Source organism: Monodelphis domestica, chromosome 2 (assembly GCF_027887165.1).
Source record: "Monodelphis domestica isolate mMonDom1 chromosome 2, mMonDom1.pri, whole genome shotgun sequence".
In the NCBI taxonomy this organism is placed as follows: Eukaryota; Metazoa; Chordata; class Mammalia; order Didelphimorphia; family Didelphidae; genus Monodelphis; species Monodelphis domestica.
This window is the reverse complement of record NC_077228.1, coordinates 516,613,955-516,636,226: the sequence shown is the minus strand read 5'-3', so window position 1 is coordinate 516,636,226 and position 22,272 is coordinate 516,613,955. Positions and strand designations below refer to the sequence as shown.

Here is a 22,272-nt window from a genome sequence, read left to right as displayed (position 1 = left end):
GGGTAAATTGATGACCCCTCCTCTGAATAATATAACATTTTTGAAAACTTACAAAGGAAATGATAGCTATCCCTTCCACATGGTGACTTTCCCCATTGCATTTTCAAAGTTACAGGTTGGCACAAGAAATTAAATGAGAATTTGGGGGGAGTTTTGTGGACTTTTGGGGAGTGGTCTTTGTGGGAATTTGGGAAGTTTTGTGGCCATAGACAGCATGTGGAGGCCAGCAGACAGAAAAAGGTTTAAAAATACAGACATGCCTACTTAATTCAAAATTTATAGTAAGGTACTGTAAACACCCAATAAAAGAACAAGAAAAAAATTCAGACTTTTTCTCTGGTATGAAGGGAGGGCCAATTTTTTTTTTTCCGCAGATTTTCTAGCTTGCTAACCTCTGCAGCATGGAAGGGATATAATTATATTAAAATAATTATATATATATATATGCATTTTAATGTGTATAATTATTTTAATTATATACATATTAATTATATACATATTATATACATCCTGATATTAAAATAAGGATGTGTTTTTTTCCCATTCAAGTTCATTTGTTGTTGTTTGGTCATTTTATTTGCACTGGACTCTTTGTGACCTCATTTGGGATTTTCTTGGCAAAGATATTGGAGTTACTTGTCATTTCCTTCTCCAGCTCATTTTTTGCAAATGAGAAAAATGAGGCAAATAGGGTTAAGTGACTTGCTCAGAGTCACACAGTAAGTGTGAGGAGGCTGGATTTGAACTCAAGAAGATGAGTCTTTCTGACTTGAGTTCTGGCCCTCTAATGTGCCATTTAGCTGCCCCCCCTTAAGTTCTCAGACTCCCTGAAAACTGTCTCTAGACCTCTTTGGAATATAAACCAGAGCTAGTCTCCAGAAGAGGGAAACCAGGATGGCAAGGAGGGCTTGAGTTCATAACCTATGAAAATCAGTGAAAGAAATAGAAGGGGTTCAAGCTGGCATTGGGGTGGGGAGGAGGTGGATCTTCAGTCTTGGGCTGGATGGGATCCCAGAGGCCAGTTTGCCCAACAGTCTTCTTCTACCCTTGGCACATTCTGTCTCACAGGGATATTTAAAGAAATGACAGCCTCAGTGTTTTCTCCAAGACCACATGGGAAGTGGGCAACAGAGCTGGGATTTGAACTTTTGTCTTGGGAATCCACACTGAACGTTGTTGTTTGGAAAGAGGAGCACTGGAGGAAGAAGTAGGATCAGGGGTTTCAAAAGAGCAAGACGTTTTTAAAAGGCAAAGTGAGGTTGGTTGGAATTCCCAGTTCTGCAAAATTCCATATTTGGGGAAACTGTGTCAGAGAGTGGAGTGGGCTGCCTGGAGACTTGGTGGGCTCAGCCTTCCCAGAAGTCCCAAGTCAGAGGCTAGGTGACAGTTTTCAAAAAAGAAACCAAAACCGTTCATGATCATTCCAAAAAATTATCTGTAATAATCAGGAAAATGTTCATTTAAAACAACCTTGAAATGGAACAACCTTGTACACTTCTGCTTTGATGTATGTAAATAGTTGAAAATCACGAGATGACAAAACCCAGTTGAGAGAAGTGGGAGCATCCCTATCGCAGCCATCAATCAGGGCTGTCTTTTCTGAGAGAGTCACCTGATCATTTACAGTAAGAGCTCCCAAGCTGATCAGAGTCTTTGATCTGTTGGCCCCGCTAGTCAGGAAGCATCCTGAGGATGTTATTAAAAGAGAAAAACACCCATCAGCATTAAAATATTCAAAGCTATTTTATTGGTGATGACAAAAAAGTAGAAATGGCTCATATCTCCAGTGATTGAGGGATGGAGGAATGAAGAGGCAGCTTTTAACATAATGGAATTTCGCTGCATTATACACCCCAAAGATGAGGAATTCAGTCAAATAGAGGAAAATGCAGAAAGTGGAGCACAGGGAAGGAGGCAGAAGTAGAAGCAAGAAATCCATATTGACCATTTTGATATGAAAAATGGCAACAACAAAACTTTATGATCCAATAGACTGAGAGGCACTTAGGAGCAGACTCGGAGAAAGACCATTTTTATTATTGGTGCTCTTGAAGCATCGAAGGTTCTCTCTTGCCTTTAGGATCTGATAGGAAGCTCTCAATTTAGGTTTTAAGTTGAACCCTATCTGGCTTCCACTTACTTGTGGAGGCTCACTCTGTATCATTTCCCTTCTTGGGCTCTTCAGGTCCAATGGATTGACCTTTGCACTTCTCCTCACCTGCTCCATCTCTCATCTCTGGGACTTTGCATACGTGGTCGCCATATCTGGAATGGGCTTCCTTCTCAGCCCCTTAGAAAACCTCATTGTGTCTAAAACTCGAGTCAAATGGCACCTCCTCTAGTAGACCTTCCTGGAGGATACCATAGGCGAGGCTGATTTTCTACACATACTTATGGAGGCATATGTGCATATATCCACATTGAAATGATTTTATGATCGACACACAGAGACATACACATATGTGTGTCCACATGCATTGAATTTGTGCCATGTGTATTATGTACATACATGCAAACTGTCTATTTACTATATAGGATGCTATTATACAAATATATATGTATGTGTATATATATGTATACACACACGTGTGTGACCTAAACATATGCAATTAGATTACTATATGCATTAATAATTCTATAAATATTGGTGTGAGTATATTTATTATAATAAAAATATATCATGTATGATATAAGTATACTATTTCCCATATATACATATCTGAAATGGGTACCGCATAAATATTAATATATCACACATGTGGGCATACATATATATGCACATACATTTGTGTTATGTATAGTGTATATCATGTACATACATGCACACTGTCAATTTACCATATAGGATGCTATTATACAAATATATGTATGTATATATATATATATATATATATACACACACACATATATATACATAGATACATATATATGTATCTATATTGACACGTGTATGACCTAAACATATGCAACTAGATTACTATATGCATGAACTATTTTATAAATATAGTTGTGATTTTATTTATTATAATATAATAAAGATACATGAGATGTATATAGTATAAGTATCAAACTTCCCATTTATACACATGTGATATATGCACAACATAAATATTCATATATAGCATATGTGTAATAACAATAACTATAAAATGACAATAGTGATACTTAACATAACTTATCTACTATATAGTAGTGTGCTAAATGCTCTACAAATATTATCTCATCCGATCCTCACAGTAACCCTGGGAAGCAGATACTGTTATTATTTCCATTTTACAGATAAGGAAACTGAGGCCAATATAGGTGAAAAATGACTTGCGTAGGGTCACATAATGAGTGAGGCTGGATCTGAACTCAGAATTTCCTGACTCTGGACCCAGTGCTCCATCCACCATATGACCTAGCTGCCTGCCTACATGCATGCATGCATGTATGTAATATTATATATTTAATATGTCTAGAATACATATATAAGACATATGTACACACATAAGGTATATATGTAACATGCATATGTAATGTGTATATAACATACACATAAATTATTTAGCAGATGGATTATAAATATGGATGCATAACACACACATATAATTTTAGTCTATGATGTTTTCCATGATAGAGTATAACCTCCATGAAGATGGGGACTAGTTCAAGTTTATATCTGTAATCCTAATTCTTAATGCTGTGTCTGGAATATAGACTCGTAAGGATGTTTGTTGATGCACTGTTTTGCTAATTTACTGATATTTGCCCCAAACATAAAAGGAACAGAGGTTGACTTCAAGGGGCACGGGGCACAAATACTGGAAGTCCCAAAATTCTTAGTGATGCTTTTAGGTAAAAAAAGCTTGAAATGACACTAAGAATTTGGGGGGTTCCACTGTTTGTACTCAGTTATTCAGTCTAGGGGAAATATAATGGCCCCTGGGTCTACATGGCCACTTTTTCTATTTTGTGAATTTGACAGTATACCAAAAGTTATGAATATGATTAAAATAGTTCAGAGCCTCTATTAAGGCTTAACATTCCACCAGAGATTTGGCTCTCTGCCCTGAAAAGGCAAAATTTTGGAAAAAAATTTAAGTAGTTCAGATTTTATGGCCTTGTTTAGATTTTCCTTCTTCATTGATTATTTATATTTGTTGGGGTTATTACATTTATAATTTCCAGATTTATAAAGGACTCCTGAGGGAAACTGTGCCTGATCCCTCAAGCTGGTAGTAACCTCACTGCCCCATTTATTTGCTTCTCCAGGTCTGGTATTTATTATATCCCTCAATATTATTTAAGGTCATGAAGAGAAAGGGGCTGTTGGTTGGTTTTTGCATCTCCAGCGCCTGGCACAATGCCTGGCATATATTAGATGCTTAATGAATATTTCATGAATAAGACTAAAAGCAATTTTTAAGAACTCCAAAATATGTAATATATTGTAGAATGGTTTATCTCTAAAGTGGTTAAAATAAGAGCTTTCCTGCCGTGTCTATACTAGAAACTGATTAAAGAAAGTAGACTTTGGTTGGTTTGTCCTGTCAAGTTAATTTCCGTGTTCATCACTTACCTTTCTTGGGGATCATCCCCCATCCGTTCCAGAGGGAGACAACCCTTTCCATCCCAGTGGCTCTGGCTCTGATGAGACATTGAAGATATCTTTACTGAATTACAGTGATCTAGAAGGACTTGGGTTTGGATCTTCCTGAACCATCTCCACAGATTCAATCAATTGACTCACAAATGTATTAAGGCATTAAATATTCAGTACCTACTATGTACATGTACTGTGTCAGGGACTAACAATATCAAAACTAAAAGGGCCTTCAGTCTCCTTAGTCTTCCCATTCTGATTTCTATATAAAAGGATTATTTTGTAAGCAGTGTAGAAAGAGCCCCCTGAACTGTCTGACTGTCTGACTGTCTGACTGTCTGATGGTTTTGGTGCTACAGAACCTAGAACTTTAAAGGGCTCATACACCAGGAGTTCTTAGTGTGTGTGTGTGTGTGTGTGTGTGTGTGTGTGTGTGTGTGTGTGTGTGTGATGGACCCCTTTGGCAGGTGAATGAAGGCTATAGACCCCTTCTTTTAAAATATTTTAAAATCCAAAACACATGTAAGATAGAGCAACTAGGTGACGCAGTGGATAGAGAGCCAGGCCTGGAGATGTAAGATCCTGAGTTCAAATTGGTCCTCAGGCACTCCCTAGCTGTGTGACCATGGGCAAATCATTTAACAACCATTGTGCCTAGTCCTTCCTGCTCTTCTGCCTTGGAACTGATACTTAATATTGATTCTAAGACAAAAGATATGGGTTTAAAAACAAACATCCAACACACATGGGATTACAAAGGAAACCAATCATATAGAAATCATCATCAAAAAAAATTTTTTAATGAACTCTAGGTTATTTGAAGATAGGATTAACTCCCCTTGTCTATTTTTTTTGCTAAACAAATCAAGAACTTAAAGTACCCCTACTTGACACTAACTAGGAATTGGCAAGTCACTTGCAGTCACTGGAGGTGTTGTCACCCATTCTAGCAAGTGACTTGGGAATTCCTAGTTAGTGTTAAGTACAGGTACTTTAAGTTCTTGATCTGTTTAGTGAAAAAAAATGGACAAGGGGAGAGTTAATCTTATCTTCACCATCCTCCCTGTGATTCTTTGGGAGACTAGTCTCCCCAATGAATCATTTAATATAATTAGCTAGCTTATACCTCTAAAGATCTTCTAGCTAAAAGTACATACAAAATTGTATGTCTAAGTGGAAGCTACAATAGTTGGAGATAAGAGGGAAATAGAAGAGAGAGAGCAAAACCAATGTTTGCTAGGTGCATTGACAAAAAGCCAACTGGGGGCACTCCCCTTTGGCATTAGAGTTTACATTCAGAATAAATGTGTTTTTACTCCTTTCAGTTTAATCAATTAAATACCAAAGTTCTTTCTAGATCTTCTGATGCAGTGGAAGTTTCTTTATGGCACTTTTTTTCAAACAGTTCACTTTCTTGATTCAAGGAGTTAGTGACCTTCTTTTCCTGAAATTTTTCTTAAAAAATTTAAGTCTTGGATTTTATGAAAATTATACAGTTAAAACTCCTCTGCCAATAGTTTGAAATAGCATTCCCTGGAAGCAGCTCCTGGAAGGAACAATAAAGTCATCCGGTCATTCCACTGCCTGGAGTTTAAGGAGTTGAATCCAACTTGGTTTCCATTTTCCATGGGCTGTCTTCCATGAGGAGGTTCCAAGAGAACAGGACAGTCGTAGAAGCAGTTGGGGAACATTCTTGGCGTTTGGAGGCCCTGAAGGTTGTCGGGCTAAAAACATCAACCTCTTTAACCAGAACTTTCAAGAGAGCAAGGACTGTTTTTGCCTTTCTTCCCTAGTAGCACTAATGTTTGGCACCATGCCTAGCATGAAGTAGGTGCTTAATAAATGCCTGTTGACTTATTGACCAAAGACTCTGGCACAAAGTTGGGGCAGAATATATGCTTTTTTTTAAACCCTTACCTTCCATCTTGGAATCAATACTGTATATTGGTTCCAAGGCAGAAGAGTGGTAAGGGCTAGGCAATGGGGGTTAAATTACTTGCCCAGGGTCACACAGCTAGGCAGTGGTTGAGTCCAGATTTGAACCCAGGACCTCCTGACTCTAGGCCTGGCTCTCAAACCACTGAGCCACACAGCTGCCCTCCAGAATGTATGCTTTTGATGACTTATTGATGTGGATGTATACTTAATTTCCATCAAAGGCACTTAAAACCCATATTGAATATATAAGAAACAATGAGACAACTCAAGGAAGGGAGAGGGCATGATGCTTCTCAACTAAATCTCCATCTTCCTAGTGGAGTTTTCTTTACTTCTTAATGGATCCCTCAAAAGGGGGTTGATTGGGAGTATACCTTTCTCTGTTGCCATCCAGTCCTGTTCTGGCCCCTGGGACCTGAGTGCTTCCCTACTCTTGGCCTTGGCACCAACAAATAAAGCCCTTGCTGTCTGAATTCAGCTGAGACACCAGGAGTAAATATTTCCCATGACTACTGATTACATTCTACAGAGTTGATACCTTACCTTTTGGTTCAACATTTGAAAAATCTTTGCTCTCCCTTGAAGTTCTGATTTTCAAAAGAAAACATGCACTCCCTACCTCCTTGACACCTTTTAGAATAGATGTGAATTCTGAGAGATGTTTGGTTTCCTTTGAGGAACTCAGCTAAGAACTGAAGGCAGCGCAGTCATAGTGATGTGGGATGTAGATGCTGGGAGGGGTGCTCTTCTCCCTCACATGAAAGGGAGGCGCAGCACCCACGGGAGAGGGCTGTCAGGAAGCGGTGGCAGTGGGAGATGCTCTCAAAGCAGGAATGCTTTTATTTATTAGAAGAGGCTTAAAATCAAAAGACAACAGTCTTGATTTCCCCTGTAAAATCCAACACCTGAGTTTTGTCCAGAGTTCTTAGTCATGATGAATGTTGTATGTATCGGTGCCATGTGCAGAACAATGGATGCCCGTGTGAATATTTGTGTACTTATTGGGTCATATCTTTGTGTGTAACATGCCAGTGTAGACCAGTGTTTCTTATGCAGAATAAAAGTTAAATTGTAATGGGAACTATAAATGCTCAGAGCACACAGACAAGAAAAAAGCAGAAAGCAGAAAGCCTCTAGAAATCTGTCCTTCTGCTCCCTGGGTAATCCCTCCCACTTATCCTTCATGAGACCATGTCATTAAATGTCCTTCTGTTGCCCTTTAAGCTTAAGGGATTATTATCCCTGGAACCTGAGGTCTCCCCAAAGAAACGCAAATCCTTTCTTTATGCCTAGGATGAGGGGGCTTAGGAGGTGGATTCTAGACTGGGTTTAGGAGCAGGGAGAGCAGAGATCTGGAAACTGAGTCATCAAACACCAGCCTCTGAGCTTGGGGTTTGAATGGCTGGGAAACAAGAGTCCAGTGGCCCTGGAACTTGACTTTGCTGCTTCCTTGGATGGATGGGTCTAGCTGTCCCATTGATTCCTGGTTCCTCTTGATAATGGCATGCCTTTGAATTTTGTGACTGGGCAAGTGGCATTATTTCACCTGTGGTTTTAGAACCCGAAGAAAGTCTATTGGCCATTAACTCCTGGCCAAAGAGGACTCTTGGGCAGGGTCTGTGCAGAGAACTGAGAGCAAGCAGAAAGTAGGAAATTTGGAGAGAAGGAAAAAGAAGTGCTGGGGTTAGGTGTGGATTCCCCCTTGACCCTATCTGAAGGGTTCCCCTTCCTCTCGTAGAATCCATGTTTCTTATTTTTGCTCCCATACTCATGCCACCTCCTCCATGAAGCCTTTCCCCATCCCTTGCCCAAATAAAATCACTTTCTGTTAACTTCGAACATATTTTGCATTTATTTGCGTGTCTATCGGTATCCGCCCCTACCAGTAAATCGTAAGCTTCTTGAGGGCAGTTTTGTTTTTGCATCCTTAGTGCCCCGTATGACAATTTTCACAAAGTTGGCATTTAATTGTAGTTTGTAGAAGTGAGACGAGAACAATTCAATATAAGAGTCCTAGGAAGGATCCTTCTAAACCAGGGGTAATTAACTTGGATGTGGATAGAATTGTATAGATAGAATTCAGGCACTATGAACTTGGAGGGTAAAAACATGCATCATCATTGTCACTTCACTGTAGCTGAAATTTAATCTTTCCTTCAATTATTGAACAACATCACTCAGAGGATTCTTCATTCATTAGAAGGCCAAGGGGTCCGTGATACAAAAAAAGATTACCAAATGCCATACTGTGCTAATAGAGAGAGAGGAGATGAGTCTGTGTGATTCAGCGCAGTGCCCAAGAGTAAAGAAATCCAAATTGTCGCCTCTGACTCTGGGGCCAAGTAGCTGTCTATTGTTGGCTAAGTCACTTTCTCTGCCTGAGCCCGAGTTTCCTCCTCCATAAAATTGAGGAAATAGATGAAATGTCTATCTGGTAACATTCAATGAGTTTTTTTTTTTTAAGGAAATCCACTCTGATCAGTCAGCTGACCAACATTTATGAAATACTTACTGTGTCTTCAGAAAACTGAAGACAGATGTTTTTAGATTCCTTTGACAAAGAAGAAAACTGGCTCAGACACAGAAATAATTTAGGCTTACAGGACCATAAAACTAGAGAAGGAACCTCAGAGAATGGCCAACCCCTTCATTTTACAAATGAAGAAACTGAGGCCATAGAGGATGACTTACCTAAGATCATAGAGGCAGTAAAAGGTTGAGTGAAGATTCAAACTCAAGTCCCCTGATTTCCAGCTCATTACTCTTTCCATTCCAGCATCCATCAAAGACCTTAGACCTAGTTAATGGCAGAATGAGGAGAGTTCAAACTCAAGTTTTCGTGACTCCTAAGTTTGTCATATAAGGGGTAAATTTAGGGGGTTTTGACTGAATATATTATACTCGTGGTTGCCAGGGATGAATTCAAATCCCAATAAAATACTCAGGTTAGTTTGGGAATTTATGGTGATTTAATTAATATGTGTAAGAAAGGAATTAAGAAGAAGAGAAAGGGGTATAAAATATCTCTAAAATATTTTCTTGCTTGATCTTATCTCTGTGTAAGATAAAGAAAAGAGTTGCCTAAGATAATCAAGTTAGAAGCAATACCTTGACTTTGGGAATATCCAAAATCCTTATTAGGACTCAAACTGGAATTATTAATGGGGCAGAGATTGGGGATTGTTCCCACAACTTCCAGATGTGGCTAGCATGGATCTTGGGTGCAGGTACAAATCTGAAATTAGATCATGGCCAGATTTAAGAATGGTTTTGTTTCTTGCAGAGGAGCTGAAGGCACCCTTGGAGGAATATGTTCATAAACGTTATCCAGGGCTGGTGAAGGTGGTACGAAATCAGAAGAGGGAAGGTCTGATTCGGGCACGGATCGAAGGCTGGAAAGTGGCCACTGGTCAGATCACTGGTTTCTTCGATGCTCACGTGGAGTTCACCGCTGGCTGGTAGGTCTGGCGACCTTTATTTCTTCTTCTGTTGACCTTCACTCTCACCTCTTCCTCCTTTTTCTCCACCCTCCCTCCGCTTCCAACTCAAAACTGTTGGTATTTATACTATTTATTTATTTAAAATATGAATATTCATATTAAAATATGATATATAATATAATATATAAAATATATTATATTAAAATATATTAAATATGAATTAAATAGAAAATGAATATAAATGAATATCTTAAAATAAACATCTAAAATAAATAAAGAATGAATGGATAAATAAAAAGTAATAAATAATAATAAATAAAATTTTATATTTATTTCTCTCAGAAATTAGTGGTGATTTCCTATTGACTCCTAAATAAAATTCAGGCTTCTATGCCTGGTTCTCTTCAATGTAGTACCACTGTGTCTAGTTACAATTTTATCTCATAGTGTTCCTTCATTGTATGATACTTTCCATCCAAAATGGATGCCTCTTTAGCCCCTAATCTGCCCTAATTCTTGACCTCCTTTGCTCTCCCAATACTTTGAAGATGCTCCATACCCATCCTTTAAGGCTCTACTAAAATGTCACCTCTTCTAGGAAATCTTCTCTGCTCTTTTCTGTCAGTCACCATCTTCTCTTTTAGATCTCACGTAGCATGTTGTCTGCATTTCTCGAATGCTCTTACTACACAGTATTGTGGACTAAATCTGAGATGCATTGGAGCTGGTTGTTAAATGTGCATATTCAAGGGCTTAACTCAGTGCCTGGCACATAGTAGGTGCCTGATAAATGTTTATTGACTGCTTCATTAAACATTCAGCAAACATTTACAGCTCATAAATCTGCAAAAGTACAGATCTTCCCCTGGCTTCCTCTAAATCCCATTCCATACAGGAAGCCGTCCCCATGATTTCCTATTTCTCCTGCACACAGCTTGTGTTATCTGTATTTGTCTCTTCCTTTGGAGTGTGAGCTCAGAGGGCAGAGATGGCCTTTTACCTCTTTTTGAATCCTCTCTGCATAGTTCCTGGCACATAGTAGGCACGTAATGGGTATTCATTCATTGATTATTTTGCAGCTTGTTCAGTGATGGAGAAAATGTTAGTGATGCAGATTAAATTTAAAAGTATGTCATTCATCTACATGTATATATGTGCATATATATGTGTATATTCATTATTTTCCAGCATGCCACTGACAGTTTTATCATCTCAGCATGTGATGGGACTTCTGAGGCCAACCTCTATGGGATGGAAATCCTATACAAGATTGGTCTAATTCTCCTCAGAGCCCTCCTTCCCAAATTATTTTACATTAGCACCTACACTCTGTAGTTACTCATCTGCATCCAATTGGATGGAGTGCCTTGGAGGGCAGCTAAGTTTTTTCTCTTTCTGTCACCCACATCCACCATAGTGTCAGGCCCAGAGCTTCACCAGAACCTAAATCTAGAGTTGGGAGGGACCTCAGGAGTCATCCAGTCTAATTCCTATATTTGATAGTTGAGGAAACTGAGAGACCAGGAGTTGAATGACTTTCCCAAGGTCTTATGAGGTAGTAAATGGTACCATATAGAAGATTTAGGATTTAGTAGATCCTCAGATACTGTCTAGATCAAAACTTCCATTTTACAAATAACAAAACTGAGATCTAGAGAGAGAAGTGACTTGCCTGAGGTCATCCAGATTGCAGGGATCACAAGTGAAATCTGAATTTAGGTCCTCTGACATCTGAATCAATGTTTCCTCCACCTCCCCCATTCTATGCTTGTTGTGGAGTCATTTTTCCCCATTTGGGGTTTTCCTGGCAAAGATCTTGGGAGAATTTGCCATTTCCTTCTCCACTTCATTTGACAGATGAGTAAACTGAGGCAAAAAGGGTGAAGTGACTTTTCCAGGGTCCTACAGCTAAGATAATGAAGTGGTTTGCCATTTCCTTCTCCACCTCATTTGACAGATGAGTAAACTGAGGCAAAAAGGGTGAAGTGACTTGCCCAAGGTCACACAGCAGACCTCAGAATCTTCCTGATTCCAAGCCCAGTGTTCTGTGCACTTTGGTGCTGTCTAGCTGCCCTTCTTTTGTAGTTATTTAATAAACATCTGTTGAATGATCGAATGGTTGAGGGAACGAATGATCCCTTTTATAACCTTCCTGACAAGTGGTGATCCAAATTGAATTTAAAGATCTCTATTGAGAGGGGCCTCACTAACATAAAATGCTATTATAAAGCACTTTGCTCAAGTATAGCTTTCATTAGAGGGGATGACAAATGAGGCTCCCCATGTCCACCTCTCCTTCTTACATGGAACTCTGATGGAGCCTCCAACACTCCACAAGCATCTCCTGAAAGTCTGTGATGGGCTTCTCCAGGGGCCAGGCTGGGGGATGCCCCTGCCAGACTCAGAAGCCCCATCAAAGTAGGGGCCTTGGTCTACCTCAACTCTGTGTCCAATGGGCACTCAATCGTTGCTGCATTTATTAATGAATGGGCAAACGAGAGCAAATGAATGAATGAAGGCTGTGGCTCATGGGAAAAAGGCAAAGGAAAAGGGAGGCACTTTGGTACTTGCAAATTGAAGGAGACAAATTCTGGGCAATGTCGAGCCCAAGTTATTTCTGTCTAGTTCTTTGTGGAGCCTAGGGGGTGCCATGAGGAGTTAGAGTTGTTATCCTTCTCCATTGGAGAGCCATGTTTTCTTCCAGTCCAGAAAATGGACCCTTCCTGGAGCCCTCAATGGAAATATCACCTGGGATTCTAGGTTCAAGTTGGGACAAATTTTACATGTTGTGTAATCTAACACCTTCATTATACAGATGAGGAAATGGAGATCCTTCAAAGTGAAGGGACTTGGAGGCAGCCAGATGACTTAATCAGGCCTAGAGATGAGAGGTCCTGTGTTCAAATCTGGCATTAGACACTTTTTAGCTGTTTGACCCTAAACAAGTCACTTAACTCACTGCTTAGCCCTCACCACTCTTTTGCCTTGGAACCAATATACAATATTTATTCCAAGACAGAAGGTAAGGGTTCAAAAAAAAAGTGAAGTGACTTGACCAAGATCATACAGAGATGGTATTTGATGATCTCAGTTCTTTTGACTACAGAATCCGTGCTCACTCCAACATACCCCCAATGTTCTCTTTTACTTGCATGTTTTTCCACATAGAGCTCTGATTCTTCTTGGGCTTTTAGAAGAATTTTTGATGATAAAGCAGGCATCTCTCTGCCTTTTGCTTTATGGCATTTAATTCTCTCCAGCATCGTTAATCAATGAAATTAAATCTTTTTAGAAAATCAATTTAGGTTGATCAATTAGCTGCAATGCAGTGTAAAGAAATACATAATACAGTGAAATTCATATTAAAAACATTCCATCACAGGCAGAATTGACCTATTTTCCAGAGTGGGAATCGAGTACCTGCAGGAAATTAGACCTAATCTATCACTGACAGGAGAGAAACCTTTCAGAAACACTTGGTGTACGACAAATCATTTAACAAAATGGGGATGACTTGGCAGCTCAGCTCACTTCCAGAGTGGCTGCTGAGGCTTCCAGCTTTCAGAGGGTGGGTACAAGAGGCCTTAACACAGTTCTTTGGGCATTCATGGAGCTGGGTATAATGGTAAGAAAGATAAGTGACTCATCTGTAGGCAGAAGACACGTATCCAAATCTAGCCTCTAATGCTTACTACCTGTGTGACCTTCAGCAAGTGGGAAGATCTCCTCTGTTTGCTCTTCTATAAAACAAGTGGACTGGACTAGATGGCCTTTGAGGCCCCTTCCAGCTTTAAATCTGTCATCCCACAACCCTAAATTCCTTAATCTCTCCAGGGCTCAGTTTCCTCATCTGTTAAATGTGGACCAAATAAATAGAAGGTAGTTAGGGAAGGAGGCCTTTGAGGTCCTATCCAGCTATGAGCCTGTCATCCTAAATCCCTTCATCTCAGTCTCCTCATCTGTAAATCAAGAGATTGGGTTAGATGGCCTCTGAGGCCCCTTCCAGTTCATTAGCAATCATCAATTCAACAATCACTCATACCTCTGATGCCCAGAAGATAGTAATAATCCTTGCTCACAATCTGAACGTATCAGCACAATGTAAGGCCTTTGAGGTCAGGGACTGCTTTCTTCCCATTGTCATACTCTCCAGAACTGTTTTCTTCCCTTCCTCATACTCTCCAGGACTGTTTTCTTCCCTTCCTCATACTCTCCAGGACTGTTTTCTTCCCTTCCTCACTCTCCAGGACTGTTTTCTTCCCTTCCTCATACTCTCCAGGACTGTTTTCTTCCCTTCCTCACTCTCCAGGACTGTTTTCTTCCCTTCCTCATACTCTCCAGGACTGTTTTCTTCCCTTCCTCACTCTCAAGGACTGTTTTCTTCCCTTCCTCATACTCTCAAGGACTGTTTTCTTCCCTTTCTCATACTCTCCAGGACTGTTTTCTTCCCTTCCTCATACTCTCCAGGACTGTTTTCTTCCCTTCCTCATACTCTCCAGGACTGTTTTCTTCCCTTTCTCACTCTCCAGGACTGTTTTCTTCCCTTCCTCATACTCTCAAGGACTGTTTTCTTCCCTTCCTCACTCTCAAGGACTGTTTTCTTCCCTTCTTTATACTCCAGGACTGTTTTCTTCCCTTCCTCATACTCTCAAGGACCTTTGCCTTCCCTTCCTCATACTCTCCAGGACTGTTTTCTTCCCTTCATACTCTCAAGGACTATTTTCTTCCCTTCCTCATACTCTCAAGGTCCACCAAGGTACCTGGCACATAGTAAATGATTTTTTAAAAAGATTTTGTAGGTTGCTCCAATCTGCCCAATTCATGGGCTGGAGTATCTCAGGGAAGCTAACACTGCCATCTTGCCTTTGTTTCTTCTTTTTCAGGGCTGAGCCTGTTCTGTCCAGAATCCAGGAAAATCGAAAAAGGGTGATCCTTCCCTCTATTGACAACATCAAACAGGATAACTTCGAGGTACAGCGGTATGAGAACTCGGCCCATGGTTACAGCTGGGAGCTTTGGTGCATGTACATCAGCCCCCCAAAGGACTGGTGGGACGCAGGGGACCCTTCCCTTCCCATCAGGTCAGTGGTAAGAAAGCCTGAGAAGGCTAATACTAGAAGCTGTAATAAGTCAAGTACATGGGGAGGTAGGAAGAGAGAAAGTGGGCATGTGGGACCCACTACATAATCTAATTATTCAGGAACTTGGGGACCTGCCTCTCTTTTTCCCCTATGCTGAATCAGGGATTGACATTTTGTTCTTTTAACCTATGTCTTCAGATCTTTACCTAGTTGGCACCGTGGACTAACTGTTCTACAGTTACAGTGAGACTGCACCTGACTTTATTTTTTACCTTTAGAAATGATGAGATTTGTTCAGGGATTCTTAAGGCAGAGAAGGCTATCAGGGGATAATTTGCTGCTTCAAATCTTCCACAAAGCAAAGACTACTGGGAAGGAGATTTATTTTTCTATCCTGATTTTTGAATGATGGAAACACTTGTGTTTTAGTAAAACTCCAATATATAGACCTTCCTTTGGTTTTCTGAAAATATTACTTGGAGGCCATGGGGAACCCTAGAAATTTTCATGCTGCTGTCACAAGTAAGAAGAGACAGAATAAATATGTCTTGCTTTTCATCTAGTTTTAGGAGAGGGAGAACTGGGTGTGACTGGGTGATAGGGCATCTGTATGAACCAAGGGCTTCTTGGAGCTTTGGGAGGGGGTCTTTCTTGCACTTGCACTTTAAAAATTTGCATTTTTAAAAAATCAACATTAAAAGAACTTACATGGTATATAATGGGTATATTATTGCTTGCCTTTTCAATGGATGGGGGAGATGCTGAAGGAAAGGAGAGAATTTGGAATTCAAAAAATTTTTAAATGAATGTTAAAATAAACTAAAATAAAATAAAAGTATTCATGGGGGAGGTGTGCTAGATAGCACTTCTTAGGGTGAAATAAAACCACCCGAGTTTATTGGTAGGCTGTAATGATTCAGTACTGGGATGCTATAACCAAAAAAATCTAATGTAAATTTAAGCTACATTTAGAGAGGGAGAATGGCTTTGGAATAAGGAGGTGATCATTTTTCTGTCCTCTACTCTCTGGTTGGAACACAGCTAAAGTATTCTGTTCAGGTTGGGGTGCGATATTTTTTGAAGAGACATCAATAAACTGAAGAATGTCCAAAAGAGGGTAAGCAATGTGGTGAAAGACTTTGAGTTCATTCCTTTCCACAGCCCTTTAGAAAATGAGTGCCCAAATGAAAATCCTCATACCATACATGAACCCCCTGCCTCATGTGAGCCCTCCACCTTATCTCAGACAGGACTGGGAGGAAGTTCTCCCATTAGGCTACTGGGGAGAGGGGTAGATACAGTGAAAAATGTCCTTAGGCATGTGTAAGAGGGAGAAGGGAGCAGCCCCTTCCGGCACACTCAGCATATGTGCCATAGGTTCACCATCACAGCCTTACCAGAATAGTTCAAAGGAACAGGGCCTATTTAGGCTATTTAGAGAAGGCTCAAGGACAAGAAGGGACATAATAGCTGTATTCAAGAATTTAAAGGGACACTGCATAAAAAAAAGATAGAAATCTCTTGCAAGTCTTAAATTCTGTGAATCTGATTTTTCATTCACAAACAGTACCTTTATGCCCCAGTTTATTCATTTGTAAAATGAGCTGGAGAAGGAAATGGCAAACCACTCTAGTATCCTTGCTAAGAAAATCCCAAATGGGGTCATGAAGAGTCAGATATGACTGAAACAACTGAACAGCAACAACCATAATAGGAGTGAATATGCACACTATCTCTCTTTCTAAACCTGAAGGGATAGCACCTCTTCTTTCCCTTAAAATAATTAAAGCCGCAAAATGCTTTGGGATGGCAGAATTGGGTGAAAACAGTGCCAGCTTTCAGCAAAATTTCAAAGGGAAGAAAGTTGTTTTTAACTCCCTTCTGCTTCCTTTAATGGAGTCTCTGTGCCACACTGGACCACCAACCCATATCCCATCCTTTTGGGTCATTCTTTTCAGCTGTGCTTAACAGTAGAAAGATCAGGCATATTGGATTTTTAAAATAATTATAGCCATTTTACTGTAATTTCTCCTCTCTGTGCCAGTGCACTTTAAATATAAATAATATGTGCAGATATTTTCATTTTACTTTGAAATAAATATCTCTAGTATGCATAAATGCATTCAAGTTCATGAAAGCTTCCAGGTCTTTGGAAATGTTCTTAAATGCAAAGATAGCTTTAGTGGGCAAAACTTTTGCTATTAGATAAGATATTATTATTATTACAAAGCTGTTCCCCCCTTTTTCTTATCACTTTCCCCTTTAGTATGTACTTATTAAGTGTGATTGATTGAATATATTATTTTTCCTGGTTGTGTGTACTTTGCATCAGTTCATATGCATCTTCCCATGTTTCTCTGAATTTTTCATATTCATTGTTTCACATAACATAATGATATTGCATGACATTAGTGTGATACTCACTGTGTTAGCAGATAGAGTTGGCCTCAGAGCCAGGAGTACTAGGTTCAAGTGTGACATCTTCTGGCTATAAGACCTTGGACAAGTCACTTAATTTCTTGAGAACTCGGGCAATTTACTCAGACTATAGGTTGCAATGAAGGTGCCATCCTGCCTCATTAGAAGGAATTTCTTCCTCTGGTTTTCTATACCAATGAATTCACAGGTCTTGTCTCTATTTTTGTTCCCACATTCATATGCCACAATATACATTCCTCAGTTGATCTATTTGCAGTTGGTTCATTGTTACCGCAGAGCACTGCGAATCTTGCTGTAAATATTCACTCTCTTTTGAACTTTTCTGTTTAACGTGGCCCTTCTTTGGGTTTATGTCTAATAGTGAGATCTCTGAATTTTGACTCTTTGTGTGTAAAATTGAGATTTGAACTCTGGACTCCATTCCCCAGGAGTCCTTCTAGCTCTCAGAATGCCCTCTAATCTCAGTGAATTCTCACCTGGGACATGAGCAAAATTTTATTTAAAGGGTCTTCCCTGTAGGCTGGGGCTCTTTTGGACTTCTGTTTTAGAGCAGAGGCGTCTCTTCCATGATGTGAGATTATCTTGTCTAGGCCACTCTGGCCTAGGCACGTGTTTCTTATCCTGCCTTTTCTTTAATCCTTAATCTTCAATAAACCTCTAAAAAATATAATACTCCTTGCAGAGAGAAACTAATTTCTACCTGCCTCAGTCTCCCCTAAATTTTAATCTTTACATGTGGCAATATTTTGGATTTTCTTGGTGGAGATACTGTAGTGGTTTGCCAATTCCTTCTCCAGCTCATTTGACAAAGGAGGAAACTAAGACAAATGGAATGATGTGACTTGCCCAGGGTCACACAGCTAGCAAGCATCAGAGGCTAAGTGTGGATTTGAGCTCAGGTTCTCCAGACTCCAGGCTGGGCACTCTAACCACTGCTCCATCTGGCTGTCCTAATCTCTGCATATGAACATGTTAGTTACTTTCTGAACCTAATACCTACTTGCTTTCCAAAGTCATTAGGTGATATTTTTATTTTTATTTTTAATTGGAAAATTTTATTTAATTAATTAATTTAGAATATTTTCCCATGATTCCATGATTCATGTTCTTTCCCTCCCCCCCTCCAGTTGACACACAATTCCTCTGGGTTTTACATGTGTCATTGATCAATTGATCTATTTCCAAATTATTATTTACATTAGGGTGATCGCTTAGAATCTACATCATGGGTGATATTTTTAAAGAAGGCATGCAGATAGAAAATTCCTACTTACCATCATCACTATGCTAATATACAAAAAAGAAAAAAGAAAAAGGGGGAAATATGGGAGAGAAGAAGTGCAAGCCCCTTTAAGAGTGGAAAAGCAGAGCAGGCAAAGGAAATATTATAAAACTATTTTTACAGCCATGGGAAAAACTGATTTATATAATCCTGGTGTGGACTGAAATCCTGGGGTGATGAGGAGGAGGAAGATAAGTGTCAGTGACCACCTGAAAGGAGTCAGTCAGACCGAAACATCACTGGAGGTCAAAAACTATTTGCAATGACCAATATTCTCCTGTATAATTCAGTTGCCTCCAAATTGAATAATGAATTATAGCATGATCAGTTGATTAATATACTCTTTTGAAAGACCCAAGAAAATAACTTGTCTTTATGTGAGTAATTAGTGTTATTTATTTTTTGTGATATACCAAAATAAATAAAACAAGGGTGGCTGATATTGCAATTTGTCATTATTATGTTAATATGCCGAGGATTTACTGTTTCTTTGCTGTGGAAAGGTCCTCCCTGAATCAGAGTGAAATGATCTACATCTTGGCAGATAAACCCCAGAGTGGCCTGAGGTTCAGAGGGCTGCTAAGTGCCAGACATTATCTTCTGAACTCCAACCGGCCCCATAGCACATTAGAAAGATGACAGATACTGGAGTCAGAAGACCTAGGTTCAAATTTTACTTTTGTTGCTTATTACCTCTGTGACCTACAATTGGTCACCACTTCTCTGGGGCCATTCCTTAATGGTAAAATAAAGGGGTTGGAAGCCCATAGGAGGTCCCTTCAATGACCTCAAGCCCATGCTCTATCCGTTCCGCCATGCTGGTTCTCACTCAACTCATGAAATTAACTTAGAGATTGAAAGTGGAAGAGTGAAGCCTGGATTTTTAAGCAAAAGAGACTGGGGTCTCAAGCCAGCATTTGACACTTATCCCATGGGTGCCCCTAGGCAAGTCATTTATTCTTGAGCCTCAATTTCCTCCTCTGCAAAGTGAGGATCATACCACCTGAGGTACCTGTCTTACCAAGATGGTAGGCTGAGCCGTGCTGATGTATGTAAAGCTCTTTGTAAACCTTACAGTGCTCTGTCAATGATAGACATTTTTATTAGTAAATAGTAAAAATATTATTATTAATAAATACCAGAACATAAACATTAGTAAAAGTAAATATTTATTATAATATTGTATTATTATAGATATTAGTAAAATATTAGTAAACATGGTAATATGTTATTAGTAAATTAGTAAATAAAAGCTTGTGCAAATCTTATCAGAGGGAGGATCGTGTGGAATTTCCCCCCTATTGGATGGATGACATATTTGATTATCTCAGATGAGATGATGTGTTTTTTTCCCCTTCCAAGGTATACGGATGTTTTCTTGGTCATGACAGCTCTACTGAATCCTTGGGGTGAAGGAGAAACCTCATAATCATGATACCATGAGAACTCCTGACCTTCCTTTAGATTTTTGACACCTTTGGCCTGATGGCATAGGAAAGGGAGTCTTCTGGGGGTGGGTGTTTGGTGGTCCTCTTCTTTCTGTTTATAGTCCCTTCTTGTTCCTTTGCCTGGTTTTTCTTCCTTCTCTTTCTCCCCATGTCCCTCCTCAAAGTTCAGTCACTTCTTGGGTACTGAGGGCTTGGCATTTACTGCAAATCCAGAAAGTTTAACTTGATCCTCCCTCAGATGCTTCACTGTGAAGGGAGAATTACCCAGACTCCTTGAAGATTAGAATTAAGGCTCACAGATCTGCCTGTCCATCATCAGTAGAAATGGATCTGATTTTGTCTGTGGAAAGGATACAAAAGAAGAAATATTACCGTTGGCTCTTGACACTACTCCCTAAGGACCATGGGACCACGCCATTTGACTTGGCAGCTGAAATGTCCTTTATTTGTCATGTCTCCTGTTAGAATGAACGTGAGATTCCCTAAGAGGAGGGACTCTCCTTTTTCTATTTGTAGCTCTGGTGCTTAACACACTTAATGAATTTTTTTTTCATTCATTTATTCAGAATGAAAACTGGAAGAGTCTTCACAGCCCAGCTAATAATCCTCTTATTTCACATAGGAGGAACCTGAATGGTAGAGAGATGGGAGTGCTTTGCCTAAGACCACCGGGTAGTAAGTGGGAGTAAAATAGGATTTTAAACCAGGTCCTCTGACACCAAATCTAGCAACCTGTCTGTGCCTAGAATTGTGGATGCTACCACAGCTCCTACCAAGCTAGAAAGGACATGGGCCCTGATTCTGTTAGCTGTGGGCAATGTTATATTTAAAATAGTGAAGCCATAAACTGTGGCAGTTAAAAGAGTTAATGCCTTAAACTGTAAGAGTTAAAAGAGTTGAGGTTGTAAACTGTAGTGAGTAAAATAGTGGAAGATATAAATTATAGTAGATATAAGAGTGGGTGAGTAAATTTGTGACCACAGAAAATATGTTTCACTACAGTATCTTGGTTTTAAATCAAATATAAGGTGGTTGCCAGGGAAATATTCCCAATTATGAATATACCCAAATCAACTGGGTTTTATAGAGAATTTAATTAATAATATAAACGAGGAATTAAAGAAAAGAGAGGAAGAGAGAAAAAGGAAATAAGTATAAAGGGCCTTAAGCCAACATGGCCTGGACCTGAGTCTTAAGAGAGAGAGATCAGTCAGTCAGTCTTTTATCACTCACCACAAGGTTTGTCTAAGCAAGGATTCTAGTGACAGAGTCTCCTCAGAGAGAGTTCCAGTCAGAGTCCTCCTCAAAGAGCCTTCCAGCCAGAGACTGTTTCAAAGGGCCTCTCTCCAGAGCCTCCAGAGGGACAGGGTCCCCTCAGAGGAGCTCCAGCGAGACCTCCTTAGAGATTGTCCTCCAAGAGCTTCCCTTCTCCAGAGCCTCTCTCAAGAGATCCTCCAAAAGGCTTCCTATAAGAGATTTCTGCTTTTTCTTATATAGGGGGTTTTCTCCTATGTCACCTCCCCTAAGTCCTTACATCTACCAATCACAGTAGACGTTTTTCCAAAGGACAACCCATTCTAAAAACACTGCTGGGTCGACTAATCCCTTTAGTAAGTTTGTACCAGAAAAAACTTCTGAATAAGTTTTCACCTCTTTGCTCCTGGCAAGTTTACAAGTTGCCTGACCTTTAATAGGTACTTAGCATCCCTTTGTATTACTTCTAAAAATAGGCATGGCTTAAAGGACTTTTTGCCTCACTATAAGTATGGGCCCAAGTACCCTCATTGTTTAGGAAGGAGTTTTTTTTTCCCTAAAGCAGTCCTAAGTAAGGGTGGAGCAGAGGTCCTCCCATTTCTGATCCAAGTAGAGTTCTCACATCCAAATGTGGAATGTTCCCAGTAGGGAATTGTTCCAAGTGAGAATTCCCCGATGTGGAAATTTTTAACATTCACAAGTCTGAGAAATTTCAAGATTCACAGCAAGGACAGATAGTTAAGGAAGAATCTTTATTAATTAATAATAATATTAATAATAATAATCAATAATAAATTAGCCACAG

General features: G+C 39.6%; 1 protein-coding gene across 1 annotated transcript in view; it reads left to right on the top strand.

Annotated features, from left to right (window-relative positions):
• GALNT17 (polypeptide N-acetylgalactosaminyltransferase 17) overlaps positions 1 to 22,272 on the top strand; it is a 507,568-nt gene that overhangs the window by 265,704 nt on the left and 219,592 nt on the right. The window contains exons 4-5 of the mRNA XM_001363002.4: positions 9,807 to 9,981; positions 14,847 to 15,044. Of these exons, the coding sequence (XP_001363039.1) occupies positions 9,807 to 9,981; positions 14,847 to 15,044 (373 nt within the window). The remainder of the gene's footprint in view (positions 1 to 9,806; positions 9,982 to 14,846; positions 15,045 to 22,272) is intronic.